Source organism: Pleurodeles waltl, chromosome 10 (assembly GCF_031143425.1).
Source record: "Pleurodeles waltl isolate 20211129_DDA chromosome 10, aPleWal1.hap1.20221129, whole genome shotgun sequence".
Taxonomy (NCBI): Eukaryota; Metazoa; Chordata; class Amphibia; order Caudata; family Salamandridae; genus Pleurodeles; species Pleurodeles waltl.
The window spans coordinates 489,370,035-489,393,524 of record NC_090449.1 but is presented as its reverse complement, the minus strand read 5'-3'; the positions used below and the strand labels follow the sequence as shown (position 1 = coordinate 489,393,524).

General features: G+C 47.3%; 1 protein-coding gene across 13 annotated transcripts in view; it reads right to left on the bottom strand.

Annotated features, from left to right (window-relative positions):
* The window catches only part of LOC138261643 (uncharacterized), a 1,036,964-nt gene that overhangs the window by 618,557 nt on the left and 394,917 nt on the right, over positions 1-23,490 (bottom strand). For all 13 annotated transcript variants that reach the window (XM_069210793.1, XM_069210797.1, XM_069210802.1 and 10 more), the window contains one exon: positions 20,593-20,760. In XM_069210793.1, coding sequence (XP_069066894.1) covers positions 20,593-20,760 — 168 coding nt within the window. The remainder of the gene's footprint in view (positions 1-20,592; positions 20,761-23,490) is intronic.

Genomic DNA, 23,490 nt, shown 5'->3' with positions numbered 1-23,490 from the left:
TGAGCGTCTACCACTGCTAGGCATTTTGTGAATACCCTTGGGGCTGTTGTTATTCAGAACGGTAGCACTTTGAATTGATAGTGTATGCCGTGCATTACAAACCTTAAGTATTTTCTGTGAGAAGGATGGATGGGTATGTGGAAATACGCATCCTTGAGATTCAATGTTGTCATGTATTACTCCTTTTTTAAGAAGGGAACTATGGCCCTCATTCTGACCCTGGCGGATTGAATCCGCCAGGGCCGAGGGCAGCGAATGCACCGCCAACAGGCTGGCGGTGCATTCATGGGCATTCTGACCGCGGCGGTAATGCCGCGGTCAGAAACGGGAAACCAGCGGTCTCCCGCCGGTTTCCCGCTGCCCATGGGAATCCTCCATGGCGGCGCATGATTCCGACCCCCTTCCCGCCAGCCTGGTTCTGGCGGTTTACACCGCCAGAACCTGGCTGGCGGGAACGGGTGTCGTGGGGCCCCTGGGGCCCCCTGCAGTGCCCATGCCAATGGCATGGGCACTGTAGGGGCCCCCTAACAGGGCCCCACATTGCTTTTCAGTGTCTGCTTAGCAGACACTGAAAAGCGCGACGGGTGCCACAGCACCCGTCGCACACCTTCCACTCCGCCGGCTCCATTCGGAGCCGGCATCCTCGTGGAAGGCGCTTTCCCGCTGGGCCGGCGGGCGATCTTTTGCAGATCCCCCGCCGGCCCAGCGGGAAAGTTGAAATGCCCCACGCGGTCTTCTGACCGCGGGGCGGTGTTTGGGCGGTTTCCGCCCGGCGGGCGGCGTCCGCCGCCCGTCCGGGTCGGAATGAGGCCCTATGTCTTCAAGTGTTACCATGTGGAAGTGGTCTGATTTGATGAAGATATTCAGTGTTCGGAGATCTAAGATAAGTCTTAACGTTTTGTCCTTTTTTGGAATCAGAAAATATAGTGAGTAGACGCCTGTTCCTTTTTGATTATTGGTTACAAGCTCTATTGCTTGTTTTTGTAGTAGTGCTTGGACCTCTATTTGTAAGAGGTCTAAGTGTTGTTGGGACAGTCTGTGCGTTTTGGGAGGCACATCTGGCGGGAATCTCGTGAATTCTATGCAATAACCATATTGGATAATTGATAGGACCCATGGGTCTGTGGTAATATGTGTCCAGTTTTGGTAGTATGTGGTTAGCCCCCCCCTCCACTGGTGGCAAGCGTTGGGGTGTTGTGACATTGAAGTCACTGCTTGGTCTGGCTTGGTTTGGTTGTTTGGAATTTTCCCCTTCCTCTTGGGAATTGTCCTCTATAGGAACCACAAAACCCTACCCTTTGGTATTGCGCCTGATAGGTGAATCTGGTTTGAGACGTGGAAGGCTCAGATGTTTGTTGCCGAAACCCTCCTCTGAATTGTGGTTTTCTAAAGGGGAATAGAGCGCGCTCATGGCTTTGGCCGTGTCCGTGTCTTTTTTCATTTTTTCAATGGCAGTATCGACTTCCGGCCCAAACAACTATTGTTGATTAAACGGCATATTTAACACCACTTGTTGAATCTCTGGCCTGAATCCAGAACTTCTCAGCCATGCATGTCGGCGAATGGTCACAGCCGTGTTGACAGTCAGTGCTGCCGTGTCTGCTGAGTCTATTGCGGACCTTATCTGGTTACTAGATATGGCCTGTCCCTCTTCCGCTACTTGCTGGGCACGTTTTTGGTGTTGTTTGGGCAAGTGCTGTATGATGTCTTGCATCTCGTCCCAGTGTGCCCTGTCATAGCGTGCAAGTAGGGCTTGTGAATTTGCTATTTGCCATTAATTGGCTGCTTGTGATGCCACTCGCTTGCCCGCAGCGTAGAATTTTCTACTTTCTTTGACAGGTGGTGGAGTGTCTCCTGGCGATTGAGAGTTTGCTCTTTTCCTTGCCACCCCTACAACCACTGAGTCCGGTGTGAGTTGCTGTGTTATGAACACAGTATCTGTTGGGGGAGGTATGTACTTTTTCTCAACTCTAGGCGTGATAGCTCTTCCCTTTATAGGCTCCTGGAAGACTGTTGCGCATGCTTGAGCATGCCCGGGAGCATTAGCAGACTCTGATAGGAAGCGTGGGTGGATGCCAGAGTGTTAAAAAGGAAGTCATCCTCCACTGGCTCTGTGTGCATTGCTACGCTGTGGAACGTAGCTGCCCTGGATAGTACCTGCGTATATGCAGTACTGTCTTCTGGTGGTGGCGGCTTTGTTGGATAACATTCTTGACTGTTATCTGATACTGGTGGATCATATAAGTCCCATGCATCAGCGTCATCCTGTGTCATCCCAGTATGAGTGGGTGACTGCATGATAGGCGTTCCCACTGGTGACAATTGTGGTGAGTGAGGTGGGGACGGTTGTGGTGAGAACATCGGTTGTGGAGATTTGTCTACAACCACTTTTGCCTTAGGTTGCATTTCTGTCTCCTGAAATGCAAGTTTCTTTTTTGATTTGAGTGGAGGTAAAGTTTGTATCTTGCCAGTCTCTTTTTGAATGTGTAACCTCCGTTGTGTATGGTCAGTGTAAGGAAATGCCTCCTTGGCATGGTTACCCCCTGACTTTTTGCCTTTGCTGATGCCAAGTTATGATCTGAAAGTGTGCTTAGGCCTGCTAACCAGGCCCCAGCACCAGTGTTCTTTCCCTAAACCTGTACCTTTGTTATCACGATTGGCACACCCTGGCATCCAGGTAAGTCCCTTGTAACTGGTACCCCTGGTACCAAGGGCCCTGATGCCAGGGAATGTCTCTAAGGGCTGCAGCATGTCTTATGCCACCCTGGAGACCCCTCACTCAGCACAGACACACTGCTTGTCAGCTTGTGTGTGCTGCTGGGGAGAAAATGACTAAATCGACATGGCACTCCCCTCAGGGTGCCATGCCAACCTCACAATGCCCATGGTATAGATAAGTCAGCCCTCTAGCAGGCCTTACAGCCCTAAGGCAGGGTGCACTACACCATAGGTGAGGGCATAGGTGCATGAGCACTATGCCCCTACAGTGTCTAAGCAAAACCTTAGACATTGTAAGTGCAGGGTAGCCATAAGAGTATATGGTCTGGGAGTCTGTCATACAGGAACTCCACAGCACCATAATGGCTACACTGAAAACTGGGAAGTTTGGTATCAAACTTCTCATCACAATAAATGCACACTGATGCCAGTGTACATTTTATTGTGAAATACACCCCAAAGGGCATCTTAGAGATGCCCCTTGAAAACATACCCGACTTCCAGTGTGGGCTGACTAGTTTTGCCAGCCTGCCACACACCAGACATGTTGCTAGCCACATGGGGAGAGTGCCTTTGTCACTCTGTGACTAGTAACAAAGCCTGTAATGGGTGGAGGTGCTTCTCACCTCCCCCTGCAGGAACTGTAACACCTGGCGGTGAGCCTCAAAGGCTCACCCCCTTTGTTAGAGCGCCACAGGGCATTCCAGCTAGTGGAGATGCCCGTCCCTTCCAGCCACTGCCCCAATTTTGGCGGCAAGGCTGGAGGAGATAATGAGAAAAACAAGGAGGAGTCACTGGCCGGTCAGGACAACACTAAGGTGCCCTGAGCTGAGCTGAGACTGACTTTTAGAAATCCTCCATCTTGCAGGTGGAGGATTCCCCCAATTAGGGATGTGCCCCCCTCCCCCAGGGAGGAGGCACAAAGAGGGTGTAGCCCCCTCAGGGCTAGTAGCCATTGGCTACTAACCCTGCAGACCTAAACACACCCCTAAATTGAGTATTTAGGGGCTCCCAGAACCTAGGAAAATAGGGGCCATATGTACGAACACTTTTTCCCATAGGCACAGAAAGGGTAAAAACCTTTGCTACATCTGGCCCTAAATTCCTGCAACCTAAGACGAAGAAGGACAGCTGACCTGACGCCCTGCAGAGAAGACGGAGACACTAACTGCTTTGGCCCCAGCCCTACCGGCCTGTCTCCCCACTTCAAGAGAAACGCACTCCCCAGGGTCCAGCGACCTCTGAAGCCTCAGAGGAGTACCCTGCATCTAAAAAGACCAAGAACTCTTGAGGACAGCGGCCCTGTTCCAAAGAAGCCAAAACTTGCAACAAAGAAACAACTTTAAAAGGACTCCACGTTTCCTGCCGGAAGAGTGAGACTTTCCACTCTGCACCAGACGCCCCTGGCTCGACCTGCGGAGAAGCAACACTACAGGGAGGACTCCCTGGCGACTACGACCCTGTGAGTAGCCAGAGTTGACCCCCCTGAGCCCCTCCCAGCGATGCCCGCAGAGGGAATCCAGAGTCTCCCCCGGACCGCGACTGCCTGCTTCCAAGAACCAGACGCCTGGTAAAGACACTGCACCCGCAGGACCTGAAGGATCCGACCTCCTGTGCAGAAGCAGGTGGTCCTCTCCCTTGCCCCGGTGGTGGCTACCCCGAGGAGCCCACCCTTGCCTGCCTGCTTCGCTGAAGAGATCCCTGGGTCTCCCATTGAAACCTATTGCAAGCCCGACACCTGTTTGCACTCTGCACCCGTCCGCCCCTGTGCCGCTGAGGGTGTACTTTTTGTGCTGACTTGTGCCCCCCCGGTGCCCTACAAAACCCCCCTGGTCTGCCCTCCGAAGTGGCGGGTACGTACCTGCTGGCAGACTGGAACCAGGGCACCCCCTTCTCCATTGAAGCCTATGCGTTTTGGGTACCACTTTGACCTCTGCACCTGACCGGCCCTGAGCTGCTGGTGTGGGAACTTTTGGGTTCCCCTGAACCCCCAGCGGTGAGCTACCTTGGACCCAACTTTGTACCCTGTAGGTGGTTTACTTACCTGCAAAACTAACCAATACTTACCTCCCCCAGGAACTGTTGAAATTTGCTTATTGCCATTTTTGCCAAAACTGCACATGCTATTTTTCTGATTCAAAGTTCCTATGATACCTGAGTGAAGTACCTTTCATTTAAAGTATTGATTGTAAATCTTGAACCTGTGGTTCTTAAAATAAACTAAGAAGATATATTTTTCTATATAAAAACCTATTGGCCTGGAATTGTCTTTGAGTGTGTGTTCCTCATTTATTGCCTGTGTGTCTACAACAAATGCTTAACACTACCCTCTGATAAGCCTACTGCTCGACCACACTACCACAAAATAGAGCATTAGAATTATATCTTTTTGCCACTATCTTGCCTCTAAGGGAAACCCTTGGACTCTGTGCATGCTATTTCTTACTTTGAAATAGTACATACAGAGCCAACTTCCTACAGTCAGGTTCTTCCATACCTAACTCTTGCTCAAATCGATGTCTTTCCTCGAGTTGGCTGGAAAGTCCTTGCTCTTCTGTAAAACAGCTTCTTTTCGGCTCCAAGGCTACTTTTTTCAGTACAGAGGTTTCTGTTACAGTCTTTTTCAGTTCCGAGGAGATTTTCCATGGTTTGGTTGATTCGAACTCTCAGTGTCGAAATCGTTCGGTGCCGGATTCTCAACCGGAGTCGGAAGGCTTCGGCAATTCTTTGGCCTTTTTCAGTGCCGATGTTTGGTCACCTTCCTTTCGGTGGATTGAGCCATGGCCTGCTGGCGGTGGCGTCCCCATGGCCTTAAATGTTTTGGTGTGACCCTGAGTTTTGAACGGGGCAGGTTTACTCACAGTTCGTTGCACCGTCGAGGGTCGTCCATCATCGGATTCATCCGAGTCCGTCTCTTGGATGGAGATGCTTTCCTCCTCTCCGACGTTGAGCTGTTCTTTCGGTTTCTACACCATTTGTAGTCTTCTTGCACGTCGATCCCTCAAGGTCTTTTTTGATCGGAACGCTCGGCAAGCTTCGCAAGTATCCTCTCTGTGTTCTGGTGACAAACACAGATTACAGACCCGGTGCTGGTCTGTATAAGGATGCTTTGCGTGACACTTAGGACAGAAATGGAAGGGGGTCCGGTCCATTAGTCTGGGACGACGGGTGTGGTCGGGCCGTCCAGGCCTCGGTGAAGAGTGGAAGCCCCAAAGGGCCGCCGAAGCGGTCTTGATGTCGGGGCCGATTCACTAACCCGGTACCAAGCGATAACAATACCGTCAAATTTTCGATACTTTAGCTAACTTTCAGATTTGAAATACGGAGCGGAGAGGAACACATCCGAACCCGATGGTGGAAAGAAAACAATATAAGATGGAGTCGACGCCCATGCGCAATGGAGCCGAAAGGGAGGAGTCTCTCGGTCCCGTGACTCGAAAAGACTTCTTCGAAGAAAAACAACTTGTAACACTCCGAACCCAACACTAGATGGCAGGATAATACACAGCATGTGTATCTGCAGCTACACATGCCACCGAACATACATATATATATGGGAAATGTCACTTACGCAGTGTACATCTGTTCGTGGTATGTAGTGCTGCAGATTCACATGCTTGCATATCTCTTTTGACATCTAGTGTTGGGCTCAAAGTGTTACAAGTTGTTTTTCTTCGAAGAAGTCTTTTTGGAGTCACAGTATCAAATTACTCCTCCTCTCGGTTACAGTGCGCATGGGCATTGGCTCCATTGTTAGATTGTTTTCCCGCAAAGGGTGAAAGAAGGAGTGATAGAGTATAAAAATATAAAGAGATAAACCTAAACGACTACAGGCTTCAGGGGAGGAGGGAGGATGCATGTGAATCTGCAGCACTACATGCCACAAACAGATGTGCACTGGGTAAGTGACATTTTCACTTTGATGACGTGTAGCTGCAGATACACATGCTATGCATGGACTAAAAGCAGTTAATCCTCCCAAAAATAAGCGGTGGCTAGCCTGTAGGAGTTGAAGTTGTTTGAAATAATGTTCTTAAGACAGCTTGGCCAACATTGGCCTGTTGCTTTGAAAATACATCTACACAGAAATGTTTTGTAAATGTATGAGGAGTTGACCATGTGGCAGCTTTATATTTATCAGCCATTGGTATGTTTCCTAAGAATGCCATAGACACACCTTTCTTTCCTGTAGAATGTGTCCTAGGTGTGATCAAAAGTTGTCTTTTTGCCTTAGTGTAACATGTTCATATACATCTAACAAACCATCTTGCTAACCCTTGTTTAGAGATAGGATTGCCTTTATATGGTTGCTGAAAGGCAACGAAAAGTTGTTTTGTTTTCCTAAAATCTTTAGTTCTATCTATATATTACATAGGAGTTCTTTTGAGGTCCAGAGTATGAAGGGCTCTTTCTGCAACTGAGTCAGGCTGTGGAAAGAAGACTGGCAATTCCACTGTTTGGTTGGTGTGAAAAGGAGATACTACTTTTGGGAGAAATTTAGGATTTGTTCTAAGTACAACTTTATGTTTGTGTACTTGGAAAAAAGGTTTCTCAAGAGTGAATGCTTGTATTTCACTAACTCTTCGTAATGAGGTAATAGCTACAAGGAAGGCAACCTTCCATGTCAAAAATTGAATTTCACAAGAGTGCATGGGTTCAAACGGTGGGCCCATGAGCCTGGTTAGTACAATATTTAGATTCCAAGAAGAAACAGGGGGTGTTCTAGGTGGAATAATGCATTTAAACCTTACATGAAGGCTTTAATAACAGGAACTCTAAAAAGAGAAATGTGTTGAATAGTTTGTAAGTATGCAGATATTGCACTAAGGTGAATTCTGATGGATGAGAAAGCTAAATTTGTTTTTTGCAAATGGAGTAGGTAACATACAATATCTTGTATTGATGCTGTAAGTGGACCAATGTTTTTAGATTGACATTAGTAGACAAATATTTTCCATTTGTTAGCATAACATTGTCTAGTGGTAGGTTTACGGGCTTGCTTGAGTACTTCCAGACATTCTGATGGAAGGTCTAGGTATCCAAATTCTATGACTTCAGGAGCCAAACCGCTAAATTGAGAGCACTGGGGTTTGGGTGTCTGATTTGACCTTTGTTTTGTGTTAACAAATCTGGTCTGTTTGGGAGTTTGGTATGGGGTACTACAGACAGGTCTAGTAGTGTTGTGTGCTAATGTTGATGTACCCATGTTAGGGCTATAAGTATCATGGTGAGAGATGTCTGGCGTAGTTTGCTGACTAGAAATGGAAGGAGTGGGAGAGGGGGAAAAGAGTAAGCAAAAATCCCTGACCAATTGATCCACAGAGCATTGCCCTTGGATAGGGGATGTGGGTGTCTGAATGCGAAGTTTTGGCATTTTGCATTTTTGTTTGTTGCAAATAGGTCTATCTCTGGTGTTCCCCACTTTTGAAAGTACTATTGAAGTACTTGAAAGTGAATCTCCCATTCGTGTGTCTGTTGGTGATTTCTGCTTAAGAGATCCGCCAGCTGATTGTGTATTTCTGGAATGTATTCTGCTAACAGATAAATATGATTGTGAATTGCCCATTTCCATATTGTCTGGGCTAGTAGGGACAGTTGAGACGAATGTGTCCCGCCTTGTTTTCTGAGGTAATACATGGTTGTCATGTTGTCTGTTTTTATCAGAACAACCTTGTGTTTGAGAAGGGGTTAAAATGATTTTAGGGCAAGAAACACAGCTAATAATTCCAAATGATTTATCTGAAATTCTTTGTGTTTGGAATCCCATTTCCCTTTAATGGTATGGTGGTGGAGATGAGCTCCTCAACGTATCACTGATGCGTCTGTTGTTATTGTGGTCTGAGGCACAGGGTCTTGAAATGACCGCCCCTTCATTAGATTGCTGAGATTCCACCATTGAAGGGACGTGTGCGTTTGGCGGTCTATCAACACTAGATCTTGCAACTGACCGTGTGCCTGAGACCATTGTTGTGAGAGGCATTGTTGTGAAGGCCTCATGTTGAGTCTTGCATGTGGCACTATGGCTATACAGGATACCATAATTCCTAGAATCTTCATGATGAATCTTACAGTGTATTGTTGATTTGGCTGTATGTGTGGTATGAGATTTTGGAAAGCCTGTATCCTTTGTGTATTATGATATGCTAGGGATTAAATATTTAGAATAGCACTGTAGGAAGGTGGCTCTATATATACTATTTCAAAGTAAGAAATAGTGTACACAGAGTCCAAGGGTTCCCCTTAGAGGTAAGATAGTAGCAAAAGTAGATAATTCTAATGCTCTATTTTGTGGTAGTGTGGTCGAGCAGTAGGCGTATCAGAGGGTAGTGTTGAGCATTTGTTGTACACGACACAGGCAATAAATGAAGAACACACACTCAAAGACTTACTCCAGGACAATAGGTTTTTATATTGAAAAATATATTTCCTTAGTTTATTTTAAGAACCACAGGTTCAAGATTTGCAGTAAATACTTAAAATGCAAAGTACTTCACTTAGATACTTTAGGAACTTTGAATAAAAGCAATAACATATGCAGTCTTTGTAAAAATGGCAATAAGCTATTTTCAAAGTGGACACAGTGCAAAAATCAACAGTTCCTGGTGGAGGTAAGTAAAGGTTAGATTAGGAGGTAAGTAAAACACTTACAAGTCTCAGTTCTGGGGCACAGGCAGCCCACTGTTGGGGGTTCAAGGCAACCCCAAAGTTACCACACCAGCAGCTCAGGGCCGGTCAGGTGTAGAGGTCAAAGAGGTGTCCAAAACACATACGCGCCTATGGATAACAGGGGTGCTCCGGTTCCAGTCTGCCAGCAGGTAAGTACCTGCGTCCTCAGGGGCAGACCAGGGGGGTTTTGTAGAGCACTGTGGGGGGGAGGGGGGAGGGGAGGGAAACACAAGTAGGCACACTAAACACACCCTCAGCGGCACAGGGGCGGCCGGGTGCAGTGTGCTAAGCAGGCGTCTGGTTTCAGGTAGGAAACAATGGAGGGACCCGGGGGTCACTATAGCGGTGGAGGGAGGCACAGGGGGGATTCTCAGGACAGCCACCACCTGGGCAAGGCAGAGGGTTGCCTGGGGGTCACTCCTGTGCTGAGGTTCGGTTCCTTCAGGCCCAGGGGGCTGCGGGGGCAGTGTTGGTTCCAGGCGTCGGGTCCCTTGTTACGGGCAGTCGCAGTTAGGGGGAGCCTCTGGATTCTCTCTGCAGGCGCCGCTGTGGGGGTTCAGGGGGGTCATCTCTGGCTACTCATGGGCTCGCAGTCACCGGGGAGTCCTCCCTGTGGTGTTTGTTCTCTGGATTTCGGGCCGGGGGCATCGGGTGCAGAGTGTGAAGTCTCACGCTTCCGGCGGGAAACGTGCAGTATTTGGAAGTTGCTTCTTTGTTGCAAAGAAGTAGCTGGTTTTGAACAGGGCCGCAGGATTTTCTTGGTCCTTTAGTCCAGGGCTGTCCTCTGAGGCTTCAGAGGTCGCTGGTCCCTGTCGGATGCGCTGCTGGTTGCAGGTTTTTGAAGTTGGAGAGAGGCCGGTAGGGCTGGGGCCAAAGCAGTTGTCGTCGTCCATCTTCTCTGCAGGCTTGTAGGTCAGCACTCTTTCTTGATTCTTCAGGTTGCAGGAATCTAGTTTCCTAGGTTCTGGGGAGCCCCTAAATAGGGGTGTGTTTAGGTCTGGGAGGGCAGTAGCCAATGGCTACTGTCCTTGAGGGTGGCTACACTCTATTTGTGCTCCCTCCCTGTGGGGAGGGGGGCACAGCCCTAATCCTATTGGGGAAATCCTCAAAACTCAAGATGGCGGATTTCTCAAGACAGGGGTCACCTCAGCCCAAGGGCACCTTAGGGGCTGTCCTGACTGGTGGGTGACTCCTCCTTGTTTTTCTCATTATCTCCTCCGGCCTTGCTGCCAAAAGTGGGGGCAGTGGCCGGAGGGGCGGGCATCTCCACTAGCTGGGATGCCCTGCGGCGCTGTAACAAAAGGGGTGAGCCTTTGAGTCTCACCGCCAGGTGGTACAGTTCCTGCAGAAGGAGGTGAGAAGCACCTCCACCCAGTAGAGGCTTTGTTTCTGGCCACAGAGTGAAAAAAGGCACTCTCCCCATTTGGTCCCAGCAACATGTCTTGTGTGTGGCAGGCTGGCAGAAACTGGTCAGCCTACACTAGAAGTCGGATTGGTATTCAGGGGGCATCTCTAAGATGCCCTCTGGGTGTATGGTACAATAAATTGCACACTGGCATCAGTGTGCATTTATTGTGCTGAGAAGTTTGATACCAAACTTCCCAGTTTTCAGTGTAGCCATTATGGAACTGTGGAGTTTGTGTTTGACAAACTCCCAGACCATATACTCTTATGGCTACCCTGCACTTACAATGTCTAAGGTTTTGCTTAGACACTGTAGGGGCATAATGCTCATGCACGTTTGCCCTCACCTATGGTACAGTGCATTCTGCCTTAGGGCTGTAAGGCCTGCTAGAGGGGTGACTCACCTATGCCACAGGCAGTGTGAGGTTGGCATGGCACTCTGAGGGGAGCTGTGAGGCAGTGTGCATGTGCTGAGTGAGGGGTCCCCAGGGTGGCATAAGACATGCTGCAGGCCTTAGAGTCCTTCCCTGGCATCAGGGCCCTTGGTCCCAGGGGTACCAGTTACAAGGGACTTAACTTAGTGCCAGGGTTGTGCCAATTGTAGAGACAAAGGTACAGTTTAGGGAAAGAACACTGGTGCTGGGGCCTGGTTAGCAGGGTCCTAGCACACTTTCAATCAAAACTTAGCATCAGCAAAGGCAAAACGTTAGGGGGTAACCATGCCAAGGAGGCATTTCCTTACAAGCACTTAGGTGAGGTTGTACTTGTGCTGGTTGTAGGTGAGATTTCTGGTAATTTAGAGTGAATCCTAGTGTTTGTAGGGTTTCTATTACGTACTGAGTGTGTTGTCGGCATTGTGTAAAATTGCTTGATTTTATTAGCCAATCGTCATGAATGTGTTGCCTTCTTAAGTAGGCTGCTACTACTGCTAGACATTTTGTGAACACTCTTGGAGCTGTTGTTATGTCGAATGGCAGAACTTTGAACTGGTAATGTCTGATTGCTATGACAAACCTGAGGTATGTTCTGTGAGCTGGATGGATGGGAATATGGAAATATGCATCTTTGAGGTCTGAAGCAGTCATGTAATCTTGTTTCTGTAGAAGTGGAATGACATCCTGCAGAGTTACCATGTGAAAATGTTCTGACAGGATGTATAGATTGAGAGGCATGAGGTCTAGGATAGGACTTAGAGTGCCATCTTTTTTGGGAATGAGGAAGTACAGTGAGATTACTCCTGTTGCTTGCTGAGAGTGTGGGACCAATTGTATTGCTTGTTTCAGTAGTAGAGATTGTACTTCCTATCGCAACAGAACGTTGTGTTCTGGGGACAATTTGTTGTAACGAGGTGGAATGTTCGGAGGGGTGCAGAGCAATTCTAGGCAATATCCATTGCAGATAATTGATAACACCCAATTGTCAGTGGTGATATTCTGTCAATGAGAGTGGAATTGTTGTAGTCTTCCCCCCACAGGAGATGTGTGGGGAGGAGGGGTGGGAAAGAAGTCACTGTTTGGATGGTGTAGAGGCTTGTTTTGAGGCTTGGAACTTGCCTCTGCTTCTAAAATATTGTCCTCTATGGGATCCTCTAAACCCCCATCTCTGATATTGTTGCTGCTGCTGTGCCTGCTTTGTTTGGGAGGTAGAAACTTCAGAGGATTGTGGCTTAAATCCCCATAAACTGTGGCCTGCAAAAGGACCCTTTATATGGTGTGGTGTATAATGCTCCCATAGCTTTGGCAGTATCTGAGTCTTTCATCAGTTTCTCTATGGTGGTATCGACTTCAGGCCCAAATAAGTGTTTCTTATCAAAAGGCATGTTAAGTACTGCCTGTTGGATTTCAGGTTTAAAACCAGAAGAGTGTAACCATGCATGCCTTCTTATTGTAATGGCAGTATTTACACTTCTTGCTGCTGTATCAGCAGCATCTAGGGCAGACCTTATCTGGTTGTTACTTATGGCCTGGCCCTCTTCCACTACCTGTTGTGCTCTCTTTTGATTGATGCTCTTTTGGGAGGTGCTGTATGAGTTCTTGCATCTCATCCCAGTGGGCTCTATCATATCTGGCAAGAAGTGCTTGCGAATTCGCCACTGGTTGGTGGCTTGAATGGCCACTCTTTTGCCAGCAGCGGCAAACTTTCTTCTCTCTTTATCAGGTGGAGGAGCATCCCCTAAAGATTGGCTGTTAGCCTTTTTCCTAGCCGCACTCACCACCACTGAATCTGGAGCAACTTGGTGTATGATGTAGTCTGGGTCTGTAGGAGCAGGTTTGTATTTTTTGTCAATTCGTGGAGAAATTACTGTAGCTCTGACGGACTCACTAAAAATTTGGTCTACATGTTTGACCATTGCAGGCAATATGGGAAGGCACTGGTATCTAGAGTGAGTGGAAGATCGAGTGTTGAACAAGAAATCTTCCTCTATGGGCTCAGTATGCATAAGCATCCCATTATAAGCAGCTGCCCTGGAAACAACCTGCGTGTAGGCAGTAGTGTCCTCTGGTGGAGAAGGCTATGAGGGGTATAAATCATGATCATTATCTGGAATAGGATCCAGATCATATAGATCCCAGGGATCCACTGCATCTCCAAGAGGGTATTGTGAGTGGGTTGGAGAAGGCAATGCTGGTGGGCTATTGTTTGGAGGTGAAAAAGAAAGCTGTGGAGAATGAGAAGAAGAAGTAGGGTCAGGTACTGGCTTCTCTTTGTTTTTGGATTTTTGCTGGTGGTTGAACAGAGTCTAATCCTCTTGAAAAGAAGCCAGCTTTCTTTTAGTTTCTAAAGGAGGTGTTGTAATAAGTGTGCCAGTCTCCTTGTGTATATGGATTCTGGATTGTCTAGCATCCATAACCTTCAGTATAGGCTGAATCTCAGTGTTCTCACCAGAAGATTCTTGCATTGGCTTCGAGGCTTGCTTGAGTTGGCTCGAAAGTCCTTGTTCCGCTGTATAAGATGCTTTCTTTGGTTCCGAAGTTTGGATCTTTTTCGGTCCTGAAAATTAAGTCGGCTGTTTCGGCTCCGAAGCAGGGTGTAGAAGCTTCAACTCCAAAGAGTGAGGACGCGTACTGGAGTCCGAGGCAGAACTTTTAACCGACTTACTTGACTCCGAAGTGAACAGAGGAGTGGCCTTTTTTCGGGCCGAACCATCGCCTTCCGGCAGTGGTGTACCCAAGGCCTTCTGTACTTTTTTGTATTTGGGTGTAGAGGCAGACGTACTCACATGCTGGCCAGCAGTGCTAGGCGTATCTTCTTCCGATTCTTGCTCGGACTCAGTATCTCAGATGGAGACTGCTGTCAGCGCCTGTTCTTCTTCCATGACGTCGAGATGCTCTGTACTCTTCGACGCCATCTCTAACCTTCGGGCTCTTCGATCTCTCAAGGTCTTCTCGCATCGAAACGATCGACAGGCCTTACAATCCTCTTCTCGGTGTTCCGGTGAATGACACAAGTTACAAACCAGGTGTTGGTCTGTATAGGGAATCATCGCGTGGCACCGAGGGCAGAATCAAAATGGAGCCGATCCATCAGGCTTCCACGCGGTAGGCTCGAAAAGGCCCGAGTCGGGCGCACACGCCCAAAAGGGCGAAATCTATATTACAACAGTAATATTGGTTTGAGGCTAGATGGAACACGATCTAAACAATATCAACGATTAAATTAGTTTTCTAAAGGTTTCCGATTCAAAATCTCGGAGTGAGAGGAAACATGTCCGAACCAGACAGCGGAAAGAAAACAATCTAACAATGGAGTCGATGCCCATGCGCACTGTGACCGAGAGGAGGAGTCACTCAATCCCGTGACTCCGAAAAGACTTCTTCGAAGTAAAGCAACATGTAACACTCCGAGCCCAACCATAGATGTCAAATATATATATATGTGATGTGGCCCTGAATCTGGGGCCCGGAGATTGACTTTCCTTGATTATTTGTTTTTACAATTTGGCTTTGAGGCGCAGGTGAGCAATCAATCATGTAATTACTTGCATACTGGAATATAGCGACTGTGCTGATTAGGTGGAAATATGTAAAGTGACATCGGAGGAAGAACCGAGTGAAATAGCAGGGTTTAAGTGAAAACACTTCACGGCTGTTTCAACAACAATGCGGCTATAGTTAGACCGGACGCAGGGTAGTTTTGTTAACTGGTTGCAATTATAACGTGAAGTCATTCTGAAAATCTAGTTCACTCGAGGCTTGTGATCATCTGGAACATTGAGACTATGTTTACGAGTTGATTTTCTGGAACACTGTCATAGATATTTTGAAGGAGGAATTAAGTGATTTAATCAGGGTTTATGTATATGGCTGCACGTTCGTTTTTACGATTATGTTACCATGCAGACTTTGGCGACATTAACTTTGCAAATACACATAATTCGAACGTGAAATTACCCTGGTGACTTTTAATTTCATGTAAATCACTCACATGAGTTAAATTACAAGTGAATGGCAGAGTAACAGGAATCCCCCTGTAAGCATTTTCAGCTGAAGCCAAAGTGAGAGCTATAAGTACCAGCATGCCGCCTGTTATTCTTGATGGCGGAAACCACTTGAAAAAGACAGATGTCGAAACGCGTTGTGGTGCCAAAAGGCTTTATTGGTTGGAATAAATATTCAGCTGATTTCATCGCCGGGAGGGCAGCGTCTCTCTTTTGTGTATATACATATATATACATATATATATATATATATATGGAAAATGTCACTTACCCAGTGTACATCTGTTCGTGGCATGAGAAGCTGCAGATTCACATGCTGTACATTATCCTGCCATCTAGTGTTGGGCTCGGAGTGTTACAAGTTGTTTTTCTTCGAAGAATTCTTTTCGAGTCACGAGACCGAGGGACTCCTCCCTTTCGGCTCCATTGCGCATGGGTGTCGACTCCATCTTAGATTGTTTTCTTTCCGCCATCGGGTTCGGACGTGTTCCTCTTCGCTCCGTATTTTGAAATGGGGAAAGTTAGCTAAATATCGAAAATTCGACAGTATTGTTCTCGCTTGGTACCAGTTTTGTGTTATCGTATCAGCACCGATCGCAGAAGCACTCCGGCGGCCCTTCGGGGCTTCTCTTCTTCAGCAGGGCCTGGTCGGCCCGACCGCATCCATCGACTAAGACTAATGGACCGGACCCCCTTCCGCTTCTGTCCGAAGTGCCACTCAAAGTATCCTTATACAGACCGACACCTGGTCTGTAATCTTTGTTTATCACCAGAACACAGGGAGGATACTTGTGAGGCCTGTCGAGCGTTTCGATCAAAAAAGACCCTACGTGATCGACGAGCGAGAAGACTGCAAATGGCGTCGACACCGAGAGAACAACTCGACGCCGAGGAGTCCAGGGAACGGACTCTGACGATTCCGAAAGTGAGCGACCCATGACGATGCAGAAAACAGTGAGTAAAACTGCCCCGTCCAAAACTCACACAAAGATCGTTAAGGCCAAGGGGACGCCACCGCCAGCAGGCCATGGCTTAACCCATCGAAAAGAAGGTGACCAAACATCGGCACCGAAAAAGACCAAAGATTTGCCGAAGACTTCCGACTCCGGTCGAGATTCCGGCATCAAACCATCTCGACACCGAGAGTTCGACTCACCCAAGGTGAGAAAAGTAACGTCTGAACCGAAAAAGACTTTATCGGAATCATCGGTACCGAAAAAAGCGGCTTTGGAGCCGAAAAGAAGCTCTTTTCAGCCAAATGCATGAAAAACACAGATTTGAGCAGGAAATAAATATGGTTGAACCAGACCATACGCAAAGGAGGTTGCATATCCAGAAAGAGACTGGAAAAATACAAACTCTTCCTCCAATTAAAACAAAAAGAAAACTGGCATTTCAAGAGTCAGAAATGCAACCGAAGGCTCCAAGCTGGAGTGAGCGAGCGAGTGAGTGACAAGAAATATTAATGAATTTATATTTTCTAGATAGGGATAAGTTGCCCACTTGAAGTTATCGTCTGTAGATTTCAAGCACTCAAACTATTAACCTGTTTGTGTATCTGATGGATAAGGAATGAAGTGGATAATAATAAAGCGTTGAGTGCATGACTGCCAATGTCTGCTCTGCTCCTGCGGGGATGTAGCTCGGCTCAGCAAATTCATCCTTAAAAATGTATTAATAATATTTTCATTTTTGAGAACTTTAAATTACTCACTGCATGGCAAAGCAGAGTGAAAAAATAATGAGTATACCACTGGCAATAATTACTTTATGGTCCTTGTTAATGGTTCGTGTCATTTTAACATAAGATACAAATTCTGCCCGTCAACTGTCCAACTGCATTACTACATGTATGGCAAACCTCACTTATAAATCCCATTCTGAAAGGAATATAGTCCAGCAGGAGGAACACTCATCTCGGAACAAAGTTACAGCATGCATAGGGTGTTTATAAATCTGCTCATTTTAAAACTCTCCTGCACCCAAGAATGAAATAAAAGCCAAAAGGTGACAGACAGAAAGAGAAATAATTGATGCAGGGAAAGGAGGACAGGAAAGACAACAGATAGAGACCCTTAAAGAGGCAATGCCAGTTATAGCCTTGTGGGGCCCAGAGCCGCCCTCACAGTATTTTCAGTACGTTTTTGTGCCTGTTTCTAGTGTTTTTACAGTGTATTTAGTTTGTGTAAACAAATTGTAAGTTGAATTTTCACTGTATTTAAATGCAGGCTTGTGGGATCATACCCATACAAACATTGCGCTTTCAGTCACTAATCAGCAAGTCACACTCTTGAAACAGGTCAATCCGAGCACAGCAGCTGGTCTTTTCCGGCTATGGCAGAGGCAACAAGGAAATGAAAGCTCTCGATTCCAAGCCAAACGTGGGAGCTAAGATGAACTAGGGGGATTGTAAAAGCCTCCCTCTGCTGTTGGTTTTATGTTTGTTCAGAAGGAAGGACTGAACACGCACCCATAGTGTAAGACCATCAGGCAAATACTAAAAAAGACAGTCAGCAATGCAGCCTGGGAGTTGGTGAAGAGTTTCTGGAGGATGCAGTTGACGTCCCACGCCAGAAGGATGATTGCAGTCAGTCAGTGCTGTGGAAAAGCCACCAAAAAGTCTTGGCAAAGGCAGAAGTCGCAGTGAAGCAAAAGTGTGGTTACCGGGCACCAGCAAGGTCCAGGAGGACTCTACCCACAGGGGGGAGTGCTAGGGGAACCCTCAGCAAGGCAGAGAGTCCATATAAGAAAAGGCAGCACAACTGGAGAAGGGTCCCACACCGAAGGAGAGGCACGCAGAGGGCTGTGCGTTGCAGGAAGGCGTGCTAGGGCTACAGGGAGCCTGAAGATCCCTTGGAGGAGATGCCAACAAGCCTTGGTAGCTGCAAGAGTCCCCGTGCACGCGGGTACTGTCCTGCGTGGGAAGGCAAGGGCTTACTTCCACCAAAGTTGGACAGCTGGCAGAGAGGACCAAGAGGACTAGTCCGGACCACCATCCGTGATGCAAGGTCCATGCAGATCAGGATGAAAGGTGATCCACGCAGCTGGTCATCGTTGCAGTTGGTGCCATGATGAAGGGGAGTGACTCCTTCACTTCAAGGGCGATTCCTTCTTCCTTCTCGGGCAGGCTGAAGACTTGCTGCCCTCAGAGGATGCACTGCCAAGGAAATGTTGCAGAAGCTGGAAGGAGCAGTGGAAACAATGTTGCAAGCAGAGTCTTCATCGTGGCTGCAGATTGTCGGTTCCTGGAGGGACCAGTTGCAGTTCCAGTGGCCAGAAGTCAAAGCAGAGGTTGCAGAGGAGTCCTGCTGGAATCTTGCAAGCTGAATCTGAGGACCAACCCAAGAGGGATACCCTAAATAGCCCTGAAAGGGAGATTGGTCACCTAGCCTGGTGACCATTTATCAGGAGGGGGCTCTCATGTCACCTGTCAGCCCTGGCCACTCAGATGCTCCCAGAGGCCCCTGCCCCCCCTTTGATTCAAGATGGCAGAACCCAGGGACCCTCTTGAGGAGCTCTGGGCACCACCCCTGGGGTGGTGATGGACAAGGGGGTGCTCACTACCCTTTCCATTGTCCAGTTTTATGTCAGAGCAGGGTCAGGGGCTCCCTGAACCGGTGTAGACTGGTTTATGCACAGAGGGCACCAAATGTGCCACTTAAAGCATACCAGTGGCATGCGGAGGCTACACCTCCCAAGCCATGTAACACCTATTTCCTACACCCCCTCTCCCAAAGGAAACACTTTGTTTTGCCTTCCTGGGCTTGAGCTGTTCAAGAAGCAAGAGGGAAGAAACCTGTCTGAGAGGTGGCAGCAGCTTGGGCTGCCCCAAGAACCTCAGAAGGGTGGTAGGAGCAATACTGGGGGTCCTCTAAGGAGCCCCCAGAGTGCATGGAATCATACTGACAACGGTATTTCTTATGATTTCGACATGTTTGATACCTAACATGCCTAGGTATGGAGTTACCTTTATGTAGCTGGACATAGGTAGAGACCTATGTCAGGTACACACATAAAATGGCATCCCCACACTCACGAAGTCCAGGAAAATTGAGCTGGAGTTCCTAGGGGCACCTCACACACAGGTACTTGCACCCTGCCCTCTGGGCTAGGAGGGCCTGCCAAAGGGGTGACTTATAGTGCCCTGGTTCACTGACATGTAGTGAAAAGGGTGCATGCACCCTTTCACGGAGGCTGCGATGACAGGCCTGCAGAGACACTTTGCATGGGCTCTGTATTGGTGGCATAATACATGCTGCAGCCCATGGGGATCCCCTGATACCTCAATGCCCTGGGTACCAAATACTAGGGACTTAGATGGGGGCACGAGTATTCCAAATGTGGGGTGTATGTGGTTCCAGTAACCAAGTTTAAAGGGAGAGAGCATCACTAATGTCCTGGTTAGCAGGATCACAGTGAACACAGTCAAACACACTGATAAACAGGCAAAACGTGGGGGTAACCATGCTAAAAAGAGACTACTTTCCTACATGGTCCGATCACAGACACCAATGACTGACCAATGAGGATCCAAACAGATATGTGTCTGTGGCATTCCCTACAAGATGTAAAACCTAAGGGATTGTAAGTCAATATGTCTCTAGCATACTGTTCGCAAACTACTTACAAAAAACAAATCAACAGAAAGTAAAACAATAAATAAATGAAAGGGTCAAAAAGTGATTGAGGTAACTCTCTGATCCGTGAAAGAAAGGAACTGATGTCAGTGTGCCCAGGTGGCCCACTTCACTTCCAACGCAGAGCCGACTGATGCCACCAACAGGCATGCAGAGGTACTGGTTAAGATTTTCAGGATCCAGTCTGACGCCTAGGGAGATGTCTTTAAGGTTATGCAGTTAGAAGTCTATATCAGAATTCTAATTTCACTTCAGACACATATTATCGTAACATCAGCCTTACCGTACTCAAGCTATAACTAACACAATTAGTTTAGGGAGTGGCTGTCAAGCTGAATAAATTGGGTTGCGGTAGATTAGCTGTTCCATTAAAAAGAATAGAACAGTTTTCCCATTTCATGTAGTCTGCCCAGGTCTCAACCTTTCTGTTTAAGTTGTGGATGCTAAAATGCAGTCAGAAGTCAAGAGTTTGGAAAATATGTTTGGGGAAATAGAGTGAAAAGAGTACGACTTAAGAGACTGATAATAGGTCAATTGAGTAAAGTATCTCAAATAATGAATTAGTGGCACATTTGAATTGGCTTTTGATTGAGATGTAGCTTAATCATTTGACTAAAAGTTGTGCAATGTTTGGCGAATTGCTGTGCCCTTACAAACAGGCAACACACAGGTATTAATAATTATATAAATGAAACACATTTACCTTTAGCACTGATATAAATAACTTACTGTCTGTGCTTGATCTCTTCACCACAGTCTCTGGAGTTCTCCCTCCTCCTAGCTCCCCCCAACCTAGGCCAGATCCAGGGCGTGGTGTCTCTACGCAAGGAGAGGCCACGGGGCCAACCCTTGTACCATGAACAAGGCCAGGCAGGTGCGTGCTACATTCAGGGACCACTGAATAATAAAAATTGGAACACATTAGGGATCAAAATGTGTAAATTTAAAACTAGCAGGGTATAGAGTGCAGAAACATTCATTTTATTTACATATTTAATTGTTGTGTAGTGCTAAACAGCCTCAGGGGTGACCAAACAATTAGCCAATAGACACTGAACCTGTTACTAAAACAGGAAATCCTTCACAGGCCTACTAGGCCTACTGTACGTCTTGTTTACTCTTCTATTAAGAGTTGAATTGTCACACATGAGATCTCATGGGAATTCTGTAAGTGCACAGTCAGTGCTGAATTCTGGGCTAGACTGAACATATTGCGGTAAAACCCACAACATCATGGTGAGTAATGAAAATGGTGTTTTCTGTGGAACCTATAGTACTGTGATCTAACAAAATGAAAGGACAAACACACATTATAGAGCAACACCCTGGTTAAATTCCTGTTTTCCTCTCTGTGTAATAAGAGCATTATATGACTATTGCCAACTCACAATAGTATGACAAAGAAATGTATTGCTTTGTTATTCTATTTCCATGATCTGAATATATTGTTTTTTTAACCTACACATCAGGCATTTACAAGCCCACCATGCATTCAGTTTGTCTCCCATTTACAACACAGGACTCTACAAGGATTTTGTATTTTTTAATTTGGTTGGGTTCATTATTTACAACATTTTGAGAGCATCTAAATTTGTTTGGCTAGTGACAACAGAAAATACAGGTCTAGGCTCCCTTACAATATGCCATGAAATCCTAAATCCTTTTGTGAATCAAGTGGTGCACAAAAACACAAAGAGGAGCAGCTGGTGATAGGGTGAGCCCAAGCCCAAAGTAGGAGTGAGAAGGGGACACTATTGCTAGGACATTAAAAATCCTTGGTTCCTTACTCCTGTCATACAATAGTGCTTGACATTTAAAAACATACACAGTTTCCTTAGAAACCTTCAGGTAATGGTTGTGCGAGCACAGTTACCTCTCCTTTAACTTTTTTCAGCAAATCACAGACAGATCTAAATTATTCAACTCTTCGAAGCCAAGGAGATTTCAAAATGATTCCTGCGTTAGTGAACAATGGGAGTTTTACAATGTGCATCGCTACATATTTTACCCTCGCTTTTTCTTTAATCTGCCAACAAAACGTGTTGGATGGAATTACTCTAAATCACTGTAGGAAGTTGGCTCTGTATGTACTATTTCAAAGTAAGAAACAGCGTGCACAGAGTCCAAGGGCTCCCCTTAGATGTAAGATAGTGGCAAAAAGAGATAATTCTAATGCTCTATTTTGTGGTAGTGTGGTCGAGCAGTAGGCTTATCGGAGGGTAGTGTTACGCATTTGTTGTACACACACAGGCAATAAATGAGGAACACACACTCAAAGACAATTCCAGGACAATAGGTTTTTATATAGAAAAATATATTTTCTTAGTTTATTTTGTGAACCACAGGTTCAAGATTTACAAACAATACTTTAAATGAAAGGTATTTCACTTAGGAACTTTAGGAACTTTGAATTAGCAAAATAGCATATACAGTTTTCACACAAATGGCAATAAGCTGGGGGAGGTAAGTGTTTGTTAGTTTTGCAGGTAAGTAAACCCCCGACAGGGTTCAAAGATGGGTCCAAGGTAGCCCACCGTTGGGGGTTCAGGGCAACCCCAAAGTTACCACACCAGCAGCTCAGTGCCGGTCAGGTGCAGAGGTCAAAGTGGTGCCCAAAACACATAGGCTTCAATGGAGAAGGGGGTGCCCCGGTTCCAGTCTACCAGGAAGTAAGTACCCGCGTCTTCGGAGTGCAGACCAGGGGGGTTTTGTAGGGCACCGGGGGGGGGGGGGGACACAAGTCAGCACAAAAAGTACACCCTCAGCGGCACGGGTGCGGCCGGGTGCAGTGTGCAAACAGGCGTCAGGTTTGCAATGTAATCCAATGGGAGACCTAGGGGTCTCTTCAGCGATGCAGGCAGGCAAGTGGGGGGGGGGGGGGCTCCTCGGGGTAGCCACCACCTGGGCAAGGGAGAGGGCCACCTGGGGGGGTCGCTCCTGCACTGGAGGTCGGATCCTTTAGGTCCTGGGGGCTGCAGGTGCAGTGTCCTTACCAGGCGTCGGGTTCTTAGAAGCAGGCAGTCGCGGTCAGGGGGAGCCTCTGGATTCCCTCTGCAGGCGTCGCTGTGGGGGCTCAGGGGGTCAACTCTGGCTACTCACGGCCTTGCAGTCGCCGGGGAGTCCACTCTGTAGTGTTGGTTCTCCACAAGTCGAGCCGGGGGCGTCGGGTGCAGAGTGCAAAGTCTCACTCTTCCGGCGGGAAACGTGTGTTCTTTCAAAGTTGCAAAGATGCTTCTTTCTTGGAGCAGAACCGCTGTCCTCGGGAGTTCTTGGTCCTTTTAGATGCAGGGTAGTCATCTGAGGCTTCAGAGGTCGCTGGACCCTGTGGAACACGTCGCTGGAGCAGTTCTTTTGAAGTGGGGAGACAAGCCGGTAGAGCTGGTGCCGAAGTAGTTGGTGTCTCCGTCTTCTCTGCAGGTTTTTCAGTTCAGCAGTCCTTCTTCATCCTGGGTTGCATGAATCTATCTTGCTGGGTTCTGGGAGCCCCTAAATACTCTATTTAGGGGTTAGTTTAGGTCTGGGGGGTTAGTAGCCAATGGCTACTAGCCCTGAGGGTGGCTACACCCTCTTTGTGCCTCCTCCCTGAGGGGAGGGGGGCACATCCCTAATCCTCTTGGGGGAATCCTC